This window comes from Pseudophryne corroboree, chromosome 8 (genome assembly GCF_028390025.1).
Source record: "Pseudophryne corroboree isolate aPseCor3 chromosome 8, aPseCor3.hap2, whole genome shotgun sequence".
Taxonomy (NCBI): Eukaryota; Metazoa; Chordata; class Amphibia; order Anura; family Myobatrachidae; genus Pseudophryne; species Pseudophryne corroboree.
Genome location: NC_086451.1, coordinates 457,458,873 through 457,479,502, shown reverse-complemented (window position 1 = coordinate 457,479,502; position 20,630 = coordinate 457,458,873). Strand labels below are relative to the sequence as shown.

The following is a 20,630-nucleotide window of genomic DNA, read 5'->3' as shown; positions in this document are numbered from 1 at the left end:
AGACAGTCACCTGGACGTAGCCGGAGTACTTCTTTATAACGTGTACCCTGATGCTACATATAATGATTAGGCAGCTAGATAGGAGACAGTCACCTGGACTTAGCCGGAGTACTTCTTTATACAGTGTGTCCTTATGCTACATATAATGATTAGGCAGCTACATAGGAGACAGTCACCTGGACGTAGCCGGAGTACTTCTTTATACAGTGTATCCTGATGCTACATATAATGGTTAGGCAGCTATATAGGAGACAGTCACCTGGACGTAGCCGGAGTGCTTGTTTATACAGTGTACTCTGATGCTACATATAATGATTAGGCAGCTAGATAGGAGACAGTCACCTGGACGTAGCCGGAGTACTTCTTTATACAGTGTGTCCTTATGCTACATATAATGATTAGGCAGCTACATAGGAGAGACAGTCACCTGGACGTAGCCGGAGTACTTCTTTATACAGTGTATCCTGATGCTACATATAATGATTAGGCAGCTACATAGGAGACAGTCACCTGGACTTAGCCGGAGTACTTCTTTATACAGTGTGTCCTTATGCTACATATAATGATTAGGCAGCTACATAGGAGACAGTCACCTGGACGTAGCCGGAGTACTTCTTTATACAGTGTATCCTGATGCTACATATAATGGTTAGGCAGCTATATAGGAGACAGTCACCTGGACGTAGCCGGAGTGCTTGTTTATACAGTGTACTCTGATGCTACATATAATGATTAGGCAGCTAGATAGGAGACAGTCACCTGGACGTAGCCGGAGTACTTCTTTATACAGTGTGTCCTTATGCAACATATAATGATTAGGCAGCTACATAGGAGACAGTCACCTGGACGTAGCCGGAGTACTTCTTTATACAGTGTATCCTGATGCTACATATAATGATTAGGCAGCTACATAGGAGACAGTCACCTGGATGTAACCGGAGTACTCAGTGTACCCTGATGCCACATATAATGATTAAGCAGCTACATAGGAGACATTCACCTGGATGTAGCCGGAGTACTTCTTTATACAGTGTATCCTTATGCTACATATAATGATTAGGCAGCTACATAGGAGACAGTCACCTGGATGTAGCCGGAGTACTTCTTTATACAATGTACCCTGATGCTACATATAATGATTAGGCAGTTACATAGGAGACAGTCACCTGGATGTAGCCGGAGTACTTCTTTATACAGTGTACCATGATGCTACATATAATGATTAAGCAGTTACATAGGAGACAGTCACCTGGATGTAGCCGGAGTACTTCTTTATACAGTGTACCATGATGCTACATATAATGATTAAGCAGTTACATAGGAGACAGTCACCTGGATGTAGCCGGAGTACTTCTTTATACAGTGTATCCTTATGCTACATATAATGATTAGGCAGCTACATAGGAGACAGTCACCTGGATGTAACCGGAGTACTCAGTGTACCCTGATGCCACATATAATGATTAAGCAGCTACATAGGAGACATTCACCTGGATGTAGCCGGAGTACTTCTTTATACAGTGTATCCTTATGCTACATATAATGATTAGGCAGCTACATAGGAGACAGTCACCTGGACGTAGCCGGAGTACTTCTTTATACAATGTACCCTGATGCTACATATAATGATTAGGCAGCTACATAGGAGACAGTCACCTGGACGTAGCCGGAGTACTTCTTTATACAGTGTATCCTGATGCTACATATAATGATTAGGCAGCTACATAGGAGACAGTCACCTGGATGTAGCCGGAGTACTTCTTTATACAATGTACCCTGATGCTACATATAATGATTAGGCAGCTACATAGGAGACAGTCACCTGGACGTAGCCGGAGTACTTCTTTATACAGTATATCCTTATGCTACATATAATGATTAGGCAGCTACATAGGAGACAGTCACCTGGATGTAGCCGGAGTACTTCTTTATACAGTATATCCTTATGCTACATATAATGGTTAGGCAGCTATATAGGAGACAGTCACCTGGACGTAGCCGGAGTGCTTGTTTATACAGTGTATCCTGATGCTACATATAATGATTAGGCAGCTACATAGGAGAGACAGTCACCTGGACGTAGCCGGAGTACTTCTTTATACAGTGTACCCTGATGCTTCATATAATGATTAAGCAGTTACATAGGAGACAGTCACCTGGACGTAGCCGGAGTACTTCTTAATACTGTGTACTCTGATGCTACATATAATGATTAAGCAGTTACATAGGAGACAGTCACCTGGACGTAGCCGGAGTACTTCTTTATACAATGTACCCTGATTCTACATATAATGATTAGGCAGCTACATAGGAGACAGTCACCTGGACGTAGTCCGAGTACTTCTTTATACAGTGTATCCTTATGCTACATATAATGATTAGGCAGCTACATAGGAGACAGTCACCTGGACGTAGCCGGAGTACTTCTTTATACAGTGTACCCTGATGCTACATATGATTAAGCAGCTACATAGGAGACAGTCACCTGGACTTAGCCGGAGTGCTTGTTTATACAATGTACCCTGATGCCACATATAATGATTAAGCAGTTACATAGGAGACAGTCACCTGGATGTAGCCGGAGTACTTCTTTATACAGTGTATCCTTATGCTACATATAATGATTAGGCAGCTACATAGGAGACAGTCACCTGGATGTAGCCGGAGTACTTCTTTATACAGTGTATCCTTATGCTACATATAATGATTAGGCAGCTACATAGGAGACAGTCACCTGGATGTAGCCGGAGTACTTCTTTATACAGTGTACCCTGATGCTACATATAATGATTAGGCAGCTACATAGGAGACAGTCACCTGGACGTAGCCGGAGTACTTCTTTATACAGTGTACCATGATGCTACATATAATGATTAAGCAGTTACATAGGAGACAGTCACCTGGATGTAGCCGGAGTACTTCTTTATACAGTGTACCATGATGCTACATATAATGATTAAGCAGTTACATAGGAGACAGTCACCTGGATGTAGCCGGAGTACTTCTTTATACAGTATATCCTTATGCTACATATAATGATTAGGCAGCTACATAGGAGACAGTCACCTAAATGTAGCCGGAGTACTTCTTTATACAGTGTATCCTGATGCTACATATAATGATTAGGCAGCTACATAGGAGACAGTCACCTGGACGTAGCCAGAGTACTTCTTTATACAGTGTATCCTTATGCTACATATAATGATTAGGCAGCTACATAGGACACAGTCACCTGGATGTAGCCGGAGTACTTCTTTCTACAATGTACCCTGATGCTACATATAATGATTAGGCACCTACATAGGACACAGTCACCTGGAAGTAGCCGGAGTACTTCTTTATACAGTGTATCCTGATGCTACATATAATGATTAGGCAGCTACATAGGAGACAGTCACCTGGATGTAGCCGGAGTACTTCTTTATACAGTGTATCCTGATGCTACATATAATGATTAGGCAGCTACATAGGAGACAGTCACCTGGACGTAGCCGGAGTACTTCTTTATACAGTGTACCCTGATGCTACATATGATTAAGCAGCTACATAGGAGACAGTCACCTGGACTTAGCCGGAGTGCTTGTTTATACAATGTACCCTGATGCCACATATAATGATTAAGCAGTTACATAGGAGACAGTCACCTGGATGTAGCCGGAGTACTTCTTTATACAGTGTATCCTTATACTACATATAATGATTAGGCAGCTACATAGGAGACAGTCACCTGGATGTAGCCGGAGTACTTCTTTATACAGTGTATCCTTATGCTACATATAATGATTAGGCAGCTACATAGGAGACAGTCACCTGGATGTAGCCGGAGTACTTCTTTATACAGTGTATCCTTATGCTACATATAATGATTAGGCAGCTACATAGGAGACAGTCACCTGGACGTAGCCGGAGTACTTCTTTATACAGTGTACCCTGATGCTACATATGATTAAGCAGCTACATAGGAGACAGTCACCTGGACGTAGCCGGAGTGCTTGTTTATACAATGTACCCTGATGCCACATATAATGATTAAGCAGTTACATAGGAGACAGTCACCTGGATGTAGCCGGAGTACTTCTTTATACAGTGTATCCTTATGCTACATATAATGATTAGGCAGCTACATAGGAGACAGTCACCTGGATGTAGCCGGAGTACTTCTTTATACAGTGTATCCTTATGCTACATATAATGATTAGGCAGCTACATAGGAGACAGTCACCTGGATGTAGCCGGAGTACTTCTTTATACAATGTACCCTGATGCTACATATAATGATTAGGCAGCTACATAGGAGACAGTCACCTGGACGTAGCCGGAGTACTTCTTTTGGAATCCGTTTTGTAGCTGTTGAGGCTCATCTGTTCTGTGGACTCTGTATCACTGCGCTGATCCCTCAGATCTGGAGATCCAGAAATCCTGCTGCAATACAAGTAAAGCATTTAATATTAAACACTGTGCAGGTACCAAGTGCTGAAAGCGGAGCATTACTAGTACAGGAGCTGCCAGATAAATATTCTTATGGTTCCCGCCCACATAATACACGACTTCCCGCAGACTTTGCTGGGACCACATTACACAATGTAAAAAGAAAGAAAACGCTTTGAAAGCATCACATGTAATGAAGAAAGTTATAATAATATCCCCTCTCTCTCTCATGAAATATTTTTGTCATAGTTCATAACGCCCAATGATTAGACATGTATAATCCACCTACATCTAAAATAAGCCACGCCAGGAACCACCCAATCTCTAACCCTGAGCACCCCTTCCCCGTCTTTTGGATGTGACTTATGACCACGGAAGCCCCGTATTGTTGAGATTCACGATTCAGCATAAACGCGGCTAAACCGACCAGTATTTTTGGGGGAAACAAAAGTGGCTTATTCAATGAAAGGGCCGTTACTAAAGGGGGCAGGAGTTTGGACTTTGATGCAACATTAACACATTTGCATTATTTCAGATTTTCCCTTCTCACCATAATCCTAGGTGCAGGGGAAATGTCTTTCGAGAGCAGAGAGTAGACTAAACCCTGAAACGCGTCGGGTGGCACATTTTGTACGGCACATCATTGATGGCATACAATAAATTCACATTAAAATGCAGTCATTAGATCTAATTATGTGTATTTTAGCAAGAATGATTAATATGTGATTGATAAATAACTTTGCCTTTACTGAACATTGCTATAAAAACAAAGAGAGGACTGTAAGCTTCTTGCACGGCCTCGGACAATTACTTGTATCTTTTATTACAATAATTTGACTTTATTGTTAGAGGGAAGTGCACTCCTGCGCTGTCTCTATGGTGACACGTCGGCGGGATGACATGTAAGACACTGCGAACCGGCGCATGTGTAGTGTGTCAAAGTACACTCCTTAGATGAGACACACATTACCTGTATGGATGTAGTATGTTATGCCGGCGGTCGGGATCTCGGCGCACAGCATACCGGCGCTGGAATCCCGACCGCCGCCATGCTGGCAGCGGGGCGATAGAGCAAAAGAGCCCCTTTCAGGCATAGTGGTGCGCTACATGCACCACGCTATTTATTCTCCCTCCAGGGGGGTCATGGACCCCCAAGAGGGAGAGTAGTTGTCGGTATGCCGGCTGTTGGGAACACCGGGATCCCAACAGCCGGCATATCAAATACCTCCCACCTGTATTACCGCTGCCTTAGCCATCACCGGTGACTACCACTGTTACTCTGCGTCACTGCGTGTACCGTTACCAATAAACCCGCAAGCCTGGTTGAGGACATCTGTGTGGACTACACATTCCGCTGGAACCCTATTGAAACCATCCGGGTTCTACCAATATTTATGTCGTTTATCACGTTATCTACGTTGTTTAGCCAAGTTGCGCAATGTGTAAGCCTGGACGTTATCAGGCAATGTTATCCTCTAGGAAGAAGCGTTATAAGATGCAGGTGGGTCACATCCCACTTACCCAGTAGGCCTCTGCCTGTCCTGAGGACTCCGCTGTCCTTTTCTTGCTTTCTGCTCATTCATCTGCTGGGAATATTCCAGCAGCGTCTGTGCCGTGGTCTCGCGCTTGTTCGCTGTTAATAACAACGTATTTATTATGATTTCAGTCTCCCATCTGACGAAATAATAGCATAACACATATGTCACAAGATTCCCACATTAGGGCAGACAGTGCCGATTCTGGGGGACAGCCCGACACCCCAACAGTCAGAAGTTTTATCCCAAAAGCCGGAAGCATTGGGAAGTGTGCCCCATTCACCACAAGGCACACAATTGTTTTTTGGGTAGAGGAGGGGGGCTGGGTCAGCCTAGTGCATCAGAAGATACATTGCACGTCCCCCTTATGACATGGTTATGCCTCTTGTAAAAGAAAAGTGAATGTGAGTGTTGGCAGCGGGAGAGGAAAATGACGTCACAGGTACCAGAGCCAGGGCTGCTAAGAGAAATCCTGGGCCCCGGTACAACAACTTCATGGGCCCCCATGCGCCCCCTCCCCCCTGGAGGGGGTGTGACCACAGCATGCTGTGGGCATAGACACGCCTCTTTGGGGGCGTGTCTAGCACATGTGAAGCACCCACTCACAGGAGCATGGCATTCCTACCAGCCAGGGCAGTAGAAAGCCTGGCTGGGCACAGGTACTTTTCGGGGGTGTGGCCTAATCACAGTAGGCGTAGCCATGCACCCTTAGAAGAAAAATAATGATTTTTTTTTTAAAGCACTTCCCTGGTCACACTGCAGCCCAGCACATAGCAGCGTGTGCTGGGCTGAGAAGAAAAGCTGCAGCTTCCAGGTAAGGCGGGAATCAGCACCTGGGCCCAGGTAATTTGTACCCTCTCCCCCCCTCTCTCGACGCCACTGACCAGAGCAACAGTTACTGTGGGCGGCTCAGGGGTGGATCCTTCCTCCCGCGGGCCACCTGCTCTGTAACTCTGAGCATGTGCTGGGCCTCTGGGAATTGTAGCTTCTACATGGCGGTAGTTCCACCACTGATTGGGGGGTGTGTACCCACTCCCTATATATACTGGAGGAAGCCATTTATAGACAGAAGACATACTCAGATTACCATTTATTTTCTAAGATGTATTATCATGAATATTTGTAGAGACGACAAAATGGTCAGTCACTCCATGGGTCGCAGGCTAGTGTGGCCCCCATATAGCTCCATACACTGCGTCCCCCAGCCCCATTTATCAATGTCCTCTCCAGCCTCAAGCCCCCCTCTGTCTCTACAGCATCATGCCTACCCTGTATCTCTCCAGCCTCATGCCCATCCTAAGTCTCCCCAGCCTCATTACTCGCAGTGTGTCTCTCCAGCCTCGAGGCCCCCTATGTTCCCCCTGTGTCTCCCCAGCCTCATGTCCCCCCCCTGTGTCTTCCCAGCCTCATGTCCCCCCCTGTGTCTCCCCAGCCTCATGTCCCCCCCGTGTCTCCCCAGCCTCATGTCCCCCCCTGTGTCTCCCCAGCCTCATGTCCCCCCGTCTCATGTCCCCCCCGTGTGTCTCCCCAGCCTCATGTCCCCCCCCTGTGTCTCCCCAGCCTCATGTCCCCCCCCTGTGTCTCCCCAGCCTCATGTCCCCCCCTGTGTCTCCCCAGCCTCATGTCTCCCCTGCGTCTCCCCAGCCTCATGTCCCCCCGCGTCTCCCCAGCCTCATGTCTCCCCGTGTCTCCCCAGCCTCATGTCCCCCCAGCCTCATGTCTCCCCTGTGTCTCCCCAGCCTCATGTCCCCCCGTCTCATGTCCCCCCCGTGTGTCTCCCCAGCCTCATGTCCCCCCGTGTCTCCCCAGCCTCATGTCTCCCCCTGTGTCTCCCCAGCCTCATGTCCCCCCCTGTGTCTCCCCAGCCTCATGTCTCCCCTGCGTCTCCCCAGCCTCATGTCTCCCCTGCGTCTCCCCAGCCTCATGTCCCCCCCTGTGTCTCCCCAGCCTCATGTCCCCCCGTCTCATGTCCCCCCCGTGTGTCTCCCCAGCCTCATGTCCCCCCGTGTCTCCCCAGCCTCATGTCCCCCCCTGTGTCTCCCCAGCCTCATGTCTCCCCTGCGTCTCCCCAGCCTCATGTCTCCCCTGCGTCTCCCCAGCCTCATGTCCCCCCCTGTGTCTCCCCAGCCTCATGTCTCCCCTGTGTCTCCCCAGCCTCATGTCCCCCCTGTCTCCCCAGCCTCATGTCCCCCTGTGTCTCCCCAGCCTCATGTCTCCCCTGTGTCTCCCCAGCCTCATGTCCCCCCCTGTGTCTCCCCAGCCTCATGTCTCCTCTGTGTCTCCCCAGCCTCATGTCCCCCCTGTGTCTCCCCAGCCTCATGTCTGCCCTGCGTCTCCCCAGCCTCATGTCTCCCCTGCGTCTCCCCAGCCTCATGGCTACCCTGTGTCTCCCCAGCCTCATGTCTCCCCTGTGTCTCCCCAGCCTCATGCCTCCCCTTGTATCTCTCAAGCCTCATGCAAACTGTGTTTTTTTCCAACCTCATGCCCCCCCGTGTGTCCACAATGAGTGTACATAGACCACGCAGCTCTCAGAGCTCATTCACCAATACCTGTCACACCTGCGGGTTTATGACGGAGCGATATCCGCACTAGGTCACTGCCAAGGCGATTCGCAAAACGATTCACTCTCTGATCGTAGAACCAGTCTCCGGTTGTTTTCTTCAGATCCCTGTAAATAATGGAATATTACATTGTGTACAGGCTGCTAATAGCGCACACATAAAGTGCCCATCAAACAGGAACGACGGAGAGACATGGATCAGTGCCAAGTACTTTTACTGGGGTCTCATCTGCTCCTTTTTATTTTCAAACTAGAAATTCATTGCACACTGGTGACATGAGGCTGCATAGTGCTAGGAAGCTGCTATCGCTCCACTGACTAATCGCTTATCCCAGATGCATCAGAAGTCACATGTTTTACAGATTATATTTACACAGACACGAGGTGGGAGGGAGGGCTGCAAAATGAGCCTGTCCCTGCGATGTGTTAGAGGTGAAGTGAATGCATTAGTGCTACTGCACGTGCGTCATCCGCTGACTGCACATGTGCGCCAACCATTGCTACGGATGGATCCTACAGAGCGCTCTTCCAGTAATTTGTGGCTGCAGAGACTATTGCCATCTGATGGCAACAGCCGCTGGGGCCAGCTCCAAGATAAGAAGTATTCCAAAGTTTGGGAAAACCTACAGAGTAGCAGCCCACATGCAAACCTACGTGCTGTCGGAAATATTATTTGATAAATAGGCCCCTACACAAGTGTCCTCACATACAGAGTATGGCGTTGCTATATAAATTCATTTCACCATGACCTAATACCATGTGGCTCAGTGATGTCAGCAGTTCCCAGAGAATTGATAGGCTGTGTTCTCATGACCACTGGTTCAGCCAATCAGAAGGTTAATGTGTAAGAGGACATCATGGGATACACAACTACACACGCTACATGTATGGGTCACGCCACACTGGTGCACTAATACCAGTGTGACCAGAAAATACAAGGGATATTATTACTGGTGAGGCGGAAAGAGCACAAGTAACCTGGTGCAACGTGGGTCACCGTCCACGTTAATTATAATTAACTAGTTAAATTGTCTTTTTTTGAGAGAGAGAGATTTAGAACTGAACTCACGCCTCCTTCATACAGACGTTGCACTTCCAGCCGCTGGTGGCCGTCTCCGTACGGCAGTCTTTGCACACCAGGTGGTTGCAGCTCCGGCACGTGTTGGCTTTGGGCGCAATACGCCCCACATTCTGCTGGCAGCGGGCACAGGCACGGTCGCTGTAGCGCTGACTCCCCCGTTTTGCTCCTTTTCTCCGGATGTCCAGAAGTTCATTCTTTAGCCTCCTGTGGAGAAAGGGATTTAGTGGGAATTCTGGTCAACGTCAGATCCTGCAATCTGCGCACTCACATAATGATCGGTTTCACTGGACTGAGGTAATGTTTCAGCAGCAGCACTGTGACATTATACTGTACGCTAAGATATACCACCCGGGAATTTCCCAGCTCAGACCCAGGAGTTTCACCTCAGCAAAATCCCGGGTATTTGTATGAGACCCCCTTTCACACCTGAGACCTGGGAGATTCCCGGGTCGTCCCTTTTCAGATATAAGCCAGGTCTGCCCTGGCATCAACATCGTCACTGCGTGCGAGCGTCGTTAGCCCAATCCCTGCTAGCCACTACCAGAGTACCTGCGGGACAGAAAGACTGGTACATTCAGTGCCATGCAATGCTATCCGTAGGTATTTATGAGAATTATCTCTGACTGAGCGTCTCGTCCAACATCTCCTGTTATAGCCCAGGTGAGAGGCAGCCCCGCCCCCTCCAGACAGCCCTGGCCAGCCAATCGGGAGCTTCTATGGGCGACCCAGGACTATAATCCGGGTCACACCATTCACATATAACCTTATGTCCCGGGAAAAAGCCTGGTCAACAGCAGGGGGGCAGACCCGTGTTCCCGTGTCGGTGTCTTTCAGACATAAGTGAGACTCGGGTAGTTTGGCAAAGCCCGGCAAAAACCCGGTATTAACACTATATTCATGAAGCAGTGAAAAGAGTGGAGAAGTGAGCCTGTGGAGCAGTTGCCCATGGCAACCAATCAGCTGCTCCGTACAATTGTATAGTATGCAAATTATAAATGTTACTTCAATGCTGATTGGTTGCCATGGACAACTTCTCCACTGGTTCACTTCTCCACACTTTTCACTGCTTCATGAATAGACCCCTTCGTCTGAAAGGGGTAGCTACTTATGTTTCAGTGATGCAACTAAAAAATTGTTGAACTGAGCTGAAAGGTCCTAATAACTTCAACAAAAACTGTAACTTGATATTTAACCACTTATTGTACGCACAGGGGTCACTGGGCCCGGGAACCTATGTTCTGTTATTTATGTCCAGTTGCACTAAAAAATAGAAAATAAATGTAAAAAAGCAGCATCTGTCACACATTCATACAAAAAGTTCAAAATATTGCAAAGGAGGGCGGAACAATCCCTGCGCTGCCCATTGCCTGGAAATAGTGCTTTGTCTGTAGTTTGAAAGGTCATGTTGTAATCACATTAAAGCGTATAATTACTAAGCAATAGATTTTCAAAACACTCAATTTCTGTAAATTGTCTGCGATATGTTACATAAAATATTATTGCCCCTTTAAATCTGGCAGAGATGATCTGCAAAAATCGATGATTTTAAAAACCCATTGCTTAGTAAATATGTCCCTAAATGAGAGTTTTTGTAAAGTTATATAATTTAGGTGTGTCTTAGGTCCCTCTATTTAGTATTTCCTCCTAACGTCCTATTAAAAGGATGGACGGTTCTGTCAGGTGATCTTATTAGTGGACCGCGAAACCCAACCATTCCAAAAATATTTCCTGAATTGGAATTGTTAATATTAAATATTATCCAAGACCAAAAGGCGTTTATATATGGGTGTTGCTGCAAGTCTCCAGTTACCTGCAAGGCCACTTAACGCCATACACACTTGTGTCATTCCACTCCGCATCAAGTCCATAGCATTTAAAAGGATTACCTTACATAAAGACGTTACTGATGGCAACAGCAGAAATAGACGGAACACTTGAGGTATTCTCATCTGCTGTTCCATGAATAGAAGCTATTTTTCTCTGTTATCAGCCATCTCAGGCTGCAGGAGGAGCTGACTACAGTGTCCCTGTATGGGATTTCTGAACAGGAAGTCTCCTGTGTGCATAGAAATACATCCCTCTGCAATCACAATCTTTTCTTTCGTAGGAGTACACAAGCAACATAAAGGGAATAAGCCCACAACACAGGCCGGGATCTGCAGGTTAGATTAGCAGAAAAGCACAAATATTCCTTCTGAGACCTCCCTCGCAGGAGAGATAGAGAGGGGGGGGGGGGGGGGGAGCAGGAACAACCGGGGGTCTCTCATGGTCTGGAAATCTTTAGCGGGTTTTCCAGCTTTTCTCTAACAGGAATGAGAACTTCAACAGTGATTGGGTTTTTTTTGCAAACATCAATATTTTGAGGTCGATGAGTAATGATTCGCCATCAACTTCCCGACTTCCTGGCTCCTGCTGTGCTCTGATTGGCACTGACCTCTCGCAAAAGACAATGACATTTAAAATCATCCATCATGTTTTTCCACAAGTTTTCGTTCTATAATCCCCCCCGCTTCATCCCCAGCAATGACCAAATGTTGATGGCAAGGGCTTCTATGTCCCACCCAAGTGACCGTGCACCCCTCCTCCCATCAGGGGCCTGTTCAGAGGGAAAACGGCAAGCGGCATTATGAGGTGCTCACCGGTACCTCGTTCCGGTACCTGGCACACGAGTCATGCCACCAGGTAAACCGCCTGTGTCAGACCTGCAGGCTGGGTTAGAGGGAGAACCTCAGATTTTTGGGTTGTTGCTTTTAGGTGGCCCCGGGCTGGTCTTCTACGCCCCCTTATGCGAGTGATCGAAAGCCTCCTAGAACCATGATTTACCCCAAAAAAAATTGATTATTGAGTGCCAACTGATACTGGCTGGCAGCGGTAGGGGAACTGGCCAGACAAAGGCCATGATGGATAGGAAGAAGCACCTATTTTTGGGCTCTTCTCTAATTAATAAATAGGCACATTTGTGGGAGAGTTTCTAAAAGTGCCCAAGCTCCTGCCTGCACCCTTATACCCCACGGATACAGTGTCCTCCAACTGTGTATACAGGAATTTGGAGCAGTAAATAGTGTAGTTAGTGATATTGTGAATACAACAATAGCGCGCTGACCTGACTCGCCGGTCTTCCGCTTTCCGCAGCTCCTCATCACGGTGTAGAACCTGTATGATGAGTTCTCGCTCCGTCTCAGACAGAAAGGACAGGTTGACCACTTCTGAGTTTTGGGCCATGACGGCTCCACGGCTATCTTCGTCTTATGCAGCGAATTCCTCAGTCAGGTGACAGCCTTAAGGACAAACAAGGAAAAAACACAGTTTAAAAAATAAGGTATTATATTACTACAGGCTGGAGTAATGCGTTACATAGGTCATACAACAATCCCGTCTACCGAGGTTGTCAAAAATTCTGAAGATGTTTTGTCAGTGTAAAATGTCCAGAAGTTCTTGAACAGGGTCTCCCAGCTACGGCCGAGCGCTGAGGCTAATTGTCTGCGTTCTGTGTACTCGCAGCCTAACTCAATATAAAAGCTGGATGAGAAATGAGCACAACCCTCTTTCACATAGTCGCCAGGCCCCTTCCAGCTCTTACTGGTACATTATCTCCAATTAGATCCTCAAAGCGCCAATAAAAGGGAGACGGCACAATGTCAAGCAGAACAGATGCATTTCAAGGAATGACTAGCGTGACATGTTCCTGTCCAGGATTGGTGACACTTTGTTAATCATTAATGTCCTTAGGCCCATTCCAACAGTTTAGCTGAGCAAATGGGCTTTAACTTTGAAAATATATATTATATCTGCATACAAAAAGTGGTGATGGATATTACGTCACCATGTTGGCACTTGCGCTCGTCAGAGCTAACCTGCGCGGTGCGTTCCTGCCAAGTTTAATCCAAAAAGAAAAAAACTCACTAAATCTAGGAATGGCATTTCCCATTAGGCCACACCCACTTTCTGGGCCACGAGTCTCCAGCGTGCAAACCGGACCCCATCTACCCAGAAGTTTGGGAGATATGTACATATGTCCATGTGTAAGGCTCTTCTGCTGCTCCACGAGACTCCAGGGGGTATATTTACTAACGTTCGATTTTGGCTTCGATTTTATGGTCGACTGAAACTTCTAAATCACTCATCAAATCCCACATTTAGTAAGATTCGATTTTGCATTCGATATTAAAATCTAATTCAAGGATCGATTTGGAGAAGTGATTGTGTTCGGTTTAAGAAATCCTTTAAAAATCACCTATAAAATTGAATGCAAAATAAAAAATAACTTCCTCATTTATTCCTATTGGTCCAAATCATACTTGCCAACTCTCCTGGAAGCTGCGAGAGGCTCCCCCCCCCCCCCCTCCCCCACGGAAGAGTAGGCAGGTCTCCCGCATCCAGGATGGAGAGATACTTTCCCGAATTCGTGGGTCCGTGGGGTGGGGAAGGGGTTAAAATGACGTGAATCTCGTCATTTTAGCCCTGCCCCCTTGTCGCATACTCACGAATCGTGGCGTTTTCCCAATATGGGGGCGTGGCTTGATGATGACACAGCCCTGTCCCGCCCCCCGAAGTCTCCTGCAATTTACAGTAGGCAAGTATGGTCCAAATAGATCACATGCAAGAAGCTGCAGTGGCTCCTCTAATTCTGGTTTGCGTGCATCTCCGATGGTGGTGCACCTGCGCTGGATTGCGTAATTCTCTGTTGGTGGTGCACCTGTGCATACTCAGGATCTGTTCTGTGCATGTGTAGCACTGGGTCCTGCATTTTCGCACACAGTGCCCCCTAAGCCGCAGACGGTCTCCGTTTGGGGGAATCCAAAGATGCAGGAGCTGCACTGCGTCCATCCGAGGCCCATAATTCCTATAACCACAGTAAAGCACATGTTTGGGTCCCTTTTTATTAGAGATGTGCGCAAATCCTCAAGTGTTTCTTGATTCCTTTTAAAATTGATAAAAACATCTAAAATCCGTTACGTTGGACCGGTCATGTTTGTATGCAATGGTCGATTATCACGCAATGTAGCGATTATCGTCAGATTGCGCATGGGTTGAGTTTGCGTGCTGCATGCGTCAAGGTGCTGCTGCGATCTCGCTCGCCATGAGGATTACATCACCAAATGATGGACAGGAAGTGACTGTTTGGAGGAGTCAATGTGGAGCGGTTGAGAAAACGCAGGAGTGTCATGGCCATTTTCGCGGGCGTGTTTCTGCTGACGGCTGCGAGCTTGTGCGTGCAAAAAGATGGCGTCCGAGTTGCTAATGCTGTGTTCAGTCTGTGTAGCTATAGGGCTACCCCTTAGCTCCGATGTTCCTCATTTTTGCGCGTACTCAGCGAATGTGTACGATTTGCGATTGAGTTTGCGATGGCTCGGGTGGACGTCTCTTAATTTCTGGGTGGCAGCAATACTTGCGGATTTTCTACTAGTGCACTGCAACGGATTTGTAGTCGGCACTCAAAATAAACTCACAGGAAAACATGTTCATGCTGACGAAAAGTCTTTCAGTACATTGAGGATGGGTTGCGTCAATCATTGCGCATCTCACCACTGACCGCCATCTCTATTATTAGAGGCATCATAATGAAGGTTTATGGAATTGAATATTGTTTAGAAGCTCAAATCGCCTGTCTGTGGAATACATATGAAATCCCTGCAGACGGGATGTCGGCTGTTAAGTATACCGACAGCAATATCCCGTCTGCCGGAATCCCGGTAGCGACGCAGCAAGTCCCCTTTTGGGCTCGGTGGCTCACTTCGTTTGCCACAGGTTCTATTCCCACTCGGATGGTGGTATGGACCCACCAACCAAGTGGGAATACAGAGCGTTGGTCAGTATTCCGTCCGGCGGCATATCACCGGCCTTCGGGATTCCAGTGTCGGTCTCCTGGACGCCATGATCCCAACAGCCGCCATATTGACTGCATCCCTGTATGTTATTAATCTATTATTTTGGGGAATTCAAGTTCGATTTTGTGTCCTTTTTCAAGTCGAATGTTAGTGCATCAGGGGTCTATGGAAAAACACTGATGGTTTTCCGATATTCTATTTTGAGTGGGATTGGGTTTTATATTTGATTTCACATTCAATTTTGCCTTTTAGTAAATCTCCAAACACCAAATCAAAAGGTGAAATCGCTCAAAAATCAAAATCGAACTTTGATAAATCTGCTCCCCGGGACTTGATCCAATGCTCCACAGAGCGGAGCGGTACTTGGACGGTTGAATGGTGCCCACATCCGGAAACAAAAACCTCTGCCTGGGAGGACACACAATTTGCTTTGTGATGAAATGTAAATATTCCAGTCAGTTATTTCTGGATATTTAGAGAGGTTATTATAATTAACGTCAATCAAACACTTGAGCTGTTTTCATTATATGGGTGTAATAAGGATCAAACTATTAAGCTGTAAATAGCTCAGAAGGTGCGTGCCAAGAGAACGGGCCCAGTGAGGTGTGCCAATCTCTTGTACAACACACCCAGAATAAAGGTTTCCTTTGCTTATGAAAAGGGCTGATCCAGTAGATAGAAAGGACAAATCCTGGTCCCACAGGCTGTAAATTGGGCTGGCTGGTGCGATCCATAATATTTGCAGTGAGTCATATGGAACCACCACAAGCTATCACTGTACACCGATGCATTGTGGTACAATAACGTGTGGTCATGCAATGCAGCCAACGCTGACTGATTCCCAAGGACAATCCCCGATACCACTTTCACACCCGGAAGCCTGACATGGGAGCTCCCAGTGTGCGACCCGCCTCAATACCCCTTTCACACTGCAGACTGCAACCCGACATATTGCCGGGTTGGTGACATCGGCAGTGACGCGGCGTGGGCGGTGCTGGGAGATCACATGATCTCCAAGAGCCGCCCGCCCACACACTGTGAACGGGAAAGGGGTCGCACTGACTCGGCTCCCGTTCACACCGCACAGCAAGTCGGGTTGAACACGAGTTCAACCCTGCTCGCTAGCAGCGTTGAAATACCGGGTCGCTCAATATATTGCCCCTGGTACCTTTCACACCGCACAGGAACACGGGTTATGCGCGCTCATGTGCCAATAACCCGTGGACAAAGCTGCTGGTGTGAAAGGGGTGTGATTTTAAAGGGACACAATCATTGCCTGCTGTGGCCTCTCCATGACACACAGCGGTAGCGGGGGAGATATGCTCCAATCAGAATGTGGGGCTGATGCTCCGGCGACCTGCTGAGCCAATGAGGCTAAGGCTCATACTGGAAGCGATCAATAAGGGTCAAAGGACAAGTGGAGGTGTCACCCATGGCAACCAGATTATTACTGTAACCCTTGTTTAATATAAAAAAGGTTAATTAGGTTAATAGCCAAAATATACTTTCTTATGCGTATGAGCTAGCACTCAGTGGGTGTCCGGTGGATAATAGATGTCATAAGGGTCTCTAACTCTGTTTAGTGCCTCTACATTAGTTAAGGAACTAACAGGGGGGAGGCTTGGGGTGACCCTTACATACTATATTAAACCTTAATTAGATTATATTTAAAGGGCAGAAAATATAAAGGATTTACAGCATTTAATATGTCCAATATCTGCTGCTGCCCCTCCAATTCTGACCGCAAAGCAGCCCCACACTGGTTTCTGTGGGGGCTGCCAAGCAGTTGGATTTTTTACCACAGCACAATGTTTCTGCAGACCTATGCGGGTGCAGTGCCAGTCTACTCGCATCTGCAGCACAGAGACAGGAGGGGCCCGCAATGAGCGCACAGGCGTCCCTCCTCTCTTACCTGCACCTGTCTCTACCCCATGATAAATGAAAGCACCTAGACTCTTCCTATAGGTCTGTTTCTGTAGTCAGGAATTGCCACAGCTATCTGGATCGCAGTTATATTGCCGTCTAACTTCTCCGGTATAGATTATGGGGGAGATGTATCAGAGCTTAAAGTGAGAGAACGTTGAGAGAGATAAAGTACCAACCAATCAGCTCCTGTCATTTTTCAAGCACAGCCTGTAAAATAACAGAAGCTGATTGGCTGGTACTTTAGCTCTCTCCAAAGTTTGATAAACCTCCCCCAGTATCTGTTATATTCTTCCTTTATTATTTCCTCTGCATCCCTAGCCTTATAAGTCCCTATCTCCCATAATTTGCACCTGTTACGGTGCGTACACACTGGCCGATATATCACGGGTCCGTCGGCCAGTGTGTATGAACGATATGTCTGTGAAGGCCGTCGTTCACAGACATATCGCGCCTGCCCTGCAGCACAGCCGATGACCAATATATCTAGCGATATATATTGGTGTATCGCTGTGCGTGTACGGGCGGTCAGCCGACTGCCCGTACATATGCTGCAGCAGCCGCCGGTGATTGACTGCTGAACTGTGTGGGCGCATATAAACGCCCGCCCAGTTTGTGACGTCAATCCCCGATGGATCGGGCAGTGTGTATGCTCAACAGACTGCCCGGTCCGTCTATAGATATACTGTATCTGCACATCAATTGACTGCCATCTGAGCAAGTAGCCCACCTGCTGTAGAGAGGACTGTAATAGGCCAAGCCAATCACATGATCAGAGTTCATACGCTATATAGGCGGCTATGGGCTAGAATGGTACCCGCACAGCTTCCCGTCTTACTGGATTATCATTGGGCAGCAGGGGTTGTATAGGTCCTATGAATGCTTTCAGATGCATTGAGATCTAAGGGGGACATTTACTAAGCAGTGATAAGAGCGGAGAAGTGAGCCAGTGGAGAAGTTGCCCATGGCAACCAATCAGCACTGAAGTAAAATCTATAACTTGCATACTATAAAATGATACAGAGCTGCTGATTGGTTGATGGGGCAACTTCTCCACAGGCTCACTTCTCCACTCTTATCACTGTTTAGTAAATGTCCCCCTTAGTGTCAATTACCCAATATTGCTGCCTATTTTCAGTGGAATTCTGGTCTTCAGGTAGACAGTACTTAGATCGGCATGACAAAGATCGACACATGAAAAGGTCGAAATGAGTTTTTCACAATTTTTTTCATTGTTTACGAACCACGTGGACTACGATTGGGAATAGTAACCTGTGCAGAGCGCAGCGGTTCACCTATTTTCAGCGCGCCTAATAAGAGAGACAATATCAAACAAATTTATTTGGAGTTCTGCAAACAAAATGCAAAACAGCAGAGCAGGTCTATGCAGGTTACCAAGCAGCCAGAAAACCACCCTAACAAGGAATTTGTTTGTTGTGCTCTACAGCACAGGTTCTCAAACTCGGGCCCTAATTCAGGCGATATCACTGTTGTGCGAAATCGCACAGCGGCCATTTATCGAACTACTGCGCATGTGTACGGATCGTAATGCGCAGGCGCGCGGCCAAACTGCAAATAAATCCTGCAGGTTTTTTTTTTTTATCGCTTGGCGAACGCAGGCTGAGTGACAGGAAGTGGACGTTTGGGGGTGGTAACTGGCCGTTTTCTGGGAGTGTCAGGAAAAACGCAGGCGTTCCCAAGCGTTTTCAGGGAGGGTGTGTGACGTCAGCTCCGGCCCGATCAGTCTGATTGTATCACACTGTAGGCGTAAAGGGCCGTACTGACGGGGAGATTTCCCCAGACATGTGTGCTGAGCGATCTAGCACAGACCGCTCAGCAAACATCTCTTCCCCCGCTCAGCACAGTGCGATGTGTGCTGAGCGAGGGGACGGACGGGGGAAGGGCGCTCATTTCACCCAGCGGTGAAATGAGCGACCTTGCTAGATTGTGCCTGCATGCAGGCCAATCTAGCACCGGTGATAACGACGCGCGGGACCACGCCTCGCTGTCGCCGGCACCCCTACACACGGAGCGATGTTCAACTAATTTCATGCAATCTAGTCAGATTGCTTAGAAATTAGCTGAACATTGCTCCGTGTGTACCCCCCTTAAGTCCTGGGCTGCGCAAAGACAGGAAAAATAATTCGATGGTGAGTGAGTTGCAAACGGATTTGCAGCTGTCCGGAATTTGTTAAACTTTTCGCACGTCGTACGAAGACTTGCACGCTTATTCACTTTGTCTGGGCGGCGACTATCCGATCGTAGACCTCTGTAAATTCGCAGAGGAGCGATCAGTTCTGAATTAGGCACTCTGTGTTTAGGACCCCACACAGAGCATGTTTTCCAGGTCTCCTCACATGGGTGGGATGTACTAAAGGAAAAATGCGGTAAAACCGACAAAAACGGGGGTTTTACCGCATTTTCAAATGTACTAAGACTCTACCGCCGGGTTTTCGACGTCCAGGGTATCGCTATCTCTGGATGGCGATACCCTATAGAAGCCTATGGGCTTCTTATCGCCGACCGCCGCAACCCGCCGCCCCCCCTCCCCCCCGGCATACCTTCCTCCAGGCAGCCCTGGACCCGGAAGGTAATCTCCTCCTCCCCCTAGCAACGCAGCCGGAGGTCCTTGCGGCTGCAGGGGGGAGGAGGAGGCGCCGGGGGCAGCCTGCTGCTGGTTCCCAGTATTGGAGGAGTCTGGAGAGCTGAGGGAGATGACAGAGACCCCGCCAGACCACCTCACAGGTATCACGGGGGGCCTCCGTCACCGCATTGCGATATTGACCGCATATGTTAGTACATATGCGATCAACATCGCTGCGATAAGCGGCGATGTATCTTAATACATCCCGCCCATAATCACAAGTGAAATAATGAACACCACCTGTGGTTCTTTTAAAATGTGTCAGTGAGTACTGCAAACACCTGTGTAGCTGCTGGGTGACCTGGGAAATGTGAACTGAGTGGGGTCCTGAGGACAGAGTTTGAGAACCACTGCTCTACAGCAAAGATAGGCCTCAATGGGGCTCATTAGTTTTGTGGTACTACAATTCTCAGCATGCACAGCCAACCTCTGAAACAATATTGTACAATCTCAGGATTAGGCGTGTGAATTGTTAAACACAAATCTTTAAAAGCCTTTGTGTTGTGGCTTTGTGTCCCGTTCCCATAGCAGCAGCTTTGTTGACACTAGAAAGGTGTTGTCAGCGCAGGGATTTTATCTTCCCACAAACAGTGCAACAAATAAGTGTGACAGATTCCGTCTCAGTGTCCCT

The 20,630-nt window shown here is 47.6% G+C and overlaps 1 protein-coding gene across 2 annotated transcripts in view; it reads right to left on the bottom strand.

Moving 5' to 3' along the window:
* SYTL4 (synaptotagmin like 4) overlaps positions 1-20,630 on the bottom strand; it is a 115,349-nt gene that overhangs the window by 52,081 nt on the left and 42,638 nt on the right. Inside the window, exons 2-6 of one of the 2 annotated variants that reach the window (XM_063938346.1) lie at positions 12,708-12,882; positions 9,593-9,808; positions 8,513-8,631; positions 5,950-6,061; positions 4,306-4,422 (exon numbers count right to left, since the gene is read on the bottom strand). In XM_063938346.1, the coding sequence (XP_063794416.1) occupies positions 4,306-4,422; positions 5,950-6,061; positions 8,513-8,631; positions 9,593-9,808; positions 12,708-12,826 (683 nt within the window). In that variant the 5' untranslated portion in view covers positions 12,827-12,882. The remainder of the gene's footprint in view (positions 1-4,305; positions 4,423-5,949; positions 6,062-8,512; positions 8,632-9,592; positions 9,809-12,707; positions 12,883-20,630) is intronic. The other variant, XM_063938347.1, reaches the window with a different exon arrangement.